At 45.6% G+C, this 3,755-nt stretch overlaps 1 protein-coding gene across 3 annotated transcripts in view; it reads left to right on the top strand.

Moving 5' to 3' along the window:
• Positions 1-3,401, top strand: part of Atp13a4 (ATPase 13A4) — a 134,959-nt gene extending 131,558 nt beyond the window's left edge. For all 3 annotated transcript variants that reach the window (XM_026786287.1, XM_026786292.1, XM_005344791.2), the window contains one exon: positions 2,869-3,401. In XM_026786287.1, the coding sequence (XP_026642088.1) occupies positions 2,869-3,069 (201 nt within the window). In that variant the 3' untranslated portion in view covers positions 3,070-3,401. The remainder of the gene's footprint in view (positions 1-2,868) is intronic.
• The last annotated feature ends 354 nt before the right edge of the window (positions 3,402-3,755 follow it).

Raw genomic sequence — 3,755 nt, 5'->3', positions numbered from 1 at the left:
TTTTTCCTTGGTTTCCTAGGGTATCATTCACTGATTTACTCAATTCCTCAAACTTTCTGTTATACTTCTCATCCATTTCTGTAAGGGCGTTTTTTTATATGCTGTTTAAGGGCCTCTATCATTTTCATAAAGTCAGTTTTTTCTACTTCTTCTTGATTAAGGTGTTCATGTCCTCCTGTTATGAGGTCGTTGGGTTCTGGAGGTTTCATGTTGTTTTTCAGATTGTTGGGTGAATTCTTGCATTGGCGCCTGCCCATCTTTTCCTCCGAATGCTCCCCTATGGATCTTTTTACAGGATCAGGTCTTCTTGCCCACTGATGTATCTTCCCAGTGATGTCACTCCCCAGTGATGGTTCTCCTGGTGTCCAGATCGGATCTCTGTGCTTCTTGGATAGCTCGCAAACAAAGGGCCCACCCTGCTCGCTGCAGGCAGGCTATGGAGACAAAGGAACTACCATCTTTGCCCTCCCGATTAGGATTCGGTCCCAGTGCCCTAGCAGGCTGAGCTGGGAGGTGCTATGCCGCCAAGGAGGGGAAGGAGGGAGACAGGGGGTGGGGGTTTCTGGATGTGAGCTGGATGGGGTAGGAAGAGAGAGGAGGTATAGGGCAGTATAGCCCCTGCAGGTTGACCAGGAAGTGTAGGAGGGATGAGGAACGTCTGAGTTCCCTGTTCCCGGCTGCAGCAGCACTGACTCACCCCAAAGATGTCTCTCCCGGGTGCCCAGATCGAAACTCGGTGCTGCTTGGGTAGCTCGCAAACAAAGGGCCCACCCTGCTTGCTGCAGGCAGGCTATGGAGACAAAGGAACTACCACCCTTTCCTTTGCCCTCCCGATTCGGGTTCGGTCCCAGTGCCTGAGCAGGCGGAGCTGGGAGCTCTAATGTTCATTTTAGAGTAGCCCGGAACAAATGAGTTCAAGTGAGATCTTACTATTTGAATCTCGCTTCCTGTCTGCTCAGAAGCATGAGAGCTGATATGAATGGCTTTAATAATGCCCATCTTTTTTTTTTATTACTCTGCATGCATGTGCATGTACTTACGAACTGGGTAGTCAGTTGGGAAAGTGTACAGAGAATTCTTTTTAAAGAATGGATTTGCATCAAAGCTTTGTTTTTGCTTCTAGCCATGCATTTAGTTTATAAGGCAGACTCATAAGGCAGATCAGGCAGCAATGAATGCTTCAGTTGTTCATCGGAGAGTGGCAAGGGAGTATAGGAAGCACACTAGAAGGAGAGAAGTTCCACACCGCATGGAGATGCCCATCTCTCCTTTAACTGTCTGAAAAAATGCTTAGGTTCCTTGCACCTGTTATATTTTAAAACTTGGAGTTGGTACCAGTGCCCCCGCCATTGCCAGTGCCCCCGCCATTGCCCAGCTCCAGAAAGGCTGCAGTGCTCCTGTTGTGGGAAGGCCAACTAACAGGTTGGCCAGATGCTGATGATGGCTCTCTGGGTGTTAATTCCTTCTAAGAGGCCTACCAGTGTTCCCAGGAAAAGATTCTGGCAAGCTGTGATTCCTATCTTTACTATGGACAACAAGGCTAAAGTAACAGAGAAGGGCAGATTTTAGGAAGCCTGCATCTTCCATAGTTCCTCAGTACACAAAAGATACCCTGGATGGACATCAAAATCAGTTCCAATTTTGTCACTTTGTTCTCCTTTTCTTTTATGAAAATATCTAAGACGTTCAACTTTTGGACAATATATGACAAAATGGAACACACACCCACATACACACTCACGCACACACATTTGAGCACACACATGTGAACCAACCTCTTCTGTGATTTTCCTTATGACTAGTTTCGCTTAAGGTTCATGCTAACTCATGGAATGAAGCGACAGTTCAAAGTGCAATGGATTTTTTGTATGTGTGCATGTGGTTTGCCCGAATGTGTGTCTGTGCACCATGTGCATACCCAAGGAGGACAGAAGAGGACTTCAGGTCCCCAGCAACTGGAGCTACAGATGGCTGTGATGGGCCATGTGGTGCTAGGAGTTGAACTCTGGTCCTCTATAAGAGCTGCCAGCAGCTAGCACTCTTAATTGCTGAGCTATCTCTTCAGTCCTAAACATTTTTTTTGAGACATATCACTTTTATAATAGTAAAGAGACATTTCAGTGAAGGTGAAGGCAAGTTAAGCAGGGCCTCAGCGCACAACCATTAGTAAAAAGGTCGTTGGGGGTGGTGGTAAAGGGTGATAGCCCTGCCCTGCCCTACCCTGCCCTGCATTGCAAGGAGAGTTGTATAATCCTTACAGCATTTATAAGGAAGGGATTATTATTTCTAACCCAACCGGTTTAGGCTAATAGACTTTCCTCTTCACTGCTGGGAACTAGACACAGATCTCAGACTAATGGCCTGGCCGTAGTAATGACCTGACAGTTATGGAATGAACCAATATTTCTCCAATCCCAAGACTGAGGCCTCTATTTAACCCTCATTGGCCTGTGCTCACCACAGCCAGCAATGCCTGACTGAGGTGTATCAAAGACACATTGCACATCTTTCCACACACTTGGTTCTATGAGATGCTAAAACTTTATAAAACGTCATTTTATAAGGCATGGAGTTGGAAGTGGTATGGTGTGAAATATAGAATTTGAACAATTTTAAATTTAGTATAGATGTGATATTCCCAAGAACTATCTTTGAGGTAGGTTGCTTCCAGCATAATGCTCAGGTTTTTGAAAATTCCTTCTTCCAGCTGAGTTCCTTAAGTGGAAAGGTTTGAGAATGTGGCTACAAAACTTCTGAAGATTTGCTTAGGTCCCACACTTTTGTAAGCAAACACGGAAGGAGCGTCTGATTATGATGTATGGAATTAGGTAACTTAAATCACAAGACTGTTTATCTTTTATCTTGCAGGAGACCATTATTGAAAACCGAGCATTGTGGCTAGCAGTCAAGAGATGTTTCGGCTATCAATCTAAAAGCCAGTATCGAATATGGCAGAGGAATTTGGCAAATGACTCAAGCTGGCCCCCACTAAACCAAATCTCCTACTCAGACATGCAGGGGGTGTCCTACAGCAACCCTGTGTTTGAGAGCAATGAAGAACAACTTTGAAGAAGAGCAATATCTAAACAGTTGCCAAAATGAGGATTAAATGGACCCGTTTCAGAGATGTTAAAGCAATTTGACTCTTAAAAGTGTCAGCTGGAGTTGGTTGGGGGATAAGCTGCCAATAGTTTGTGACAAATTAAAGTCCATCTGCTTCAATGGAGTCTACGGAGACTAGTTTCCCCAGAAGATGTCTCTCTTCCTGGCGTCTGAAGCATTGGTGGTACCTAATGAACCAAGAATGGAGCAAGGGTTGCAATGGGTCAAAAGACTGGCAGCTATCGGAAGGATAATGTATCTTCTTAGAATAACTCTTTCTGAAAATAAATGAATCTAGCGAAAGTCATACAGTGTGTATTTATGGCGCTGTAACATGGCAAGGATCAGTTCCCGATTGTCTCTTGATGGACAGCTAATGCAAGAGAAGCACCGTCTAATCTCCCTTCCCTGGGTCTGGATCCACAGCCTTCCTTCTCCCTTTGGTCTTCCTCTGCGTATCTGCCACAATGACACCCCTCCCTCATCTCAGGGCCTTCACATACTAGAGCTTTTCTCTTGCTTCATGACTCAGGGACAGCTGTCCCCAGCGTGGTGATCACTCCAGAGTGACAACTCTACCATTGCAGCACAGGGACTCTGTGTTCACCAGAGCAGGGATAGGAAAAGTGCAGACAGCCAGGGGAGGGGGGCAT

Source organism: Microtus ochrogaster, chromosome 2 (genome assembly GCF_000317375.1).
Source record: "Microtus ochrogaster isolate Prairie Vole_2 chromosome 2, MicOch1.0, whole genome shotgun sequence".
Taxonomy (NCBI): domain Eukaryota; kingdom Metazoa; phylum Chordata; class Mammalia; order Rodentia; family Cricetidae; genus Microtus; species Microtus ochrogaster.
Note: the sequence above shows the minus strand (reverse complement) of the source record. Positions and strands in the feature narration are given on the sequence as shown.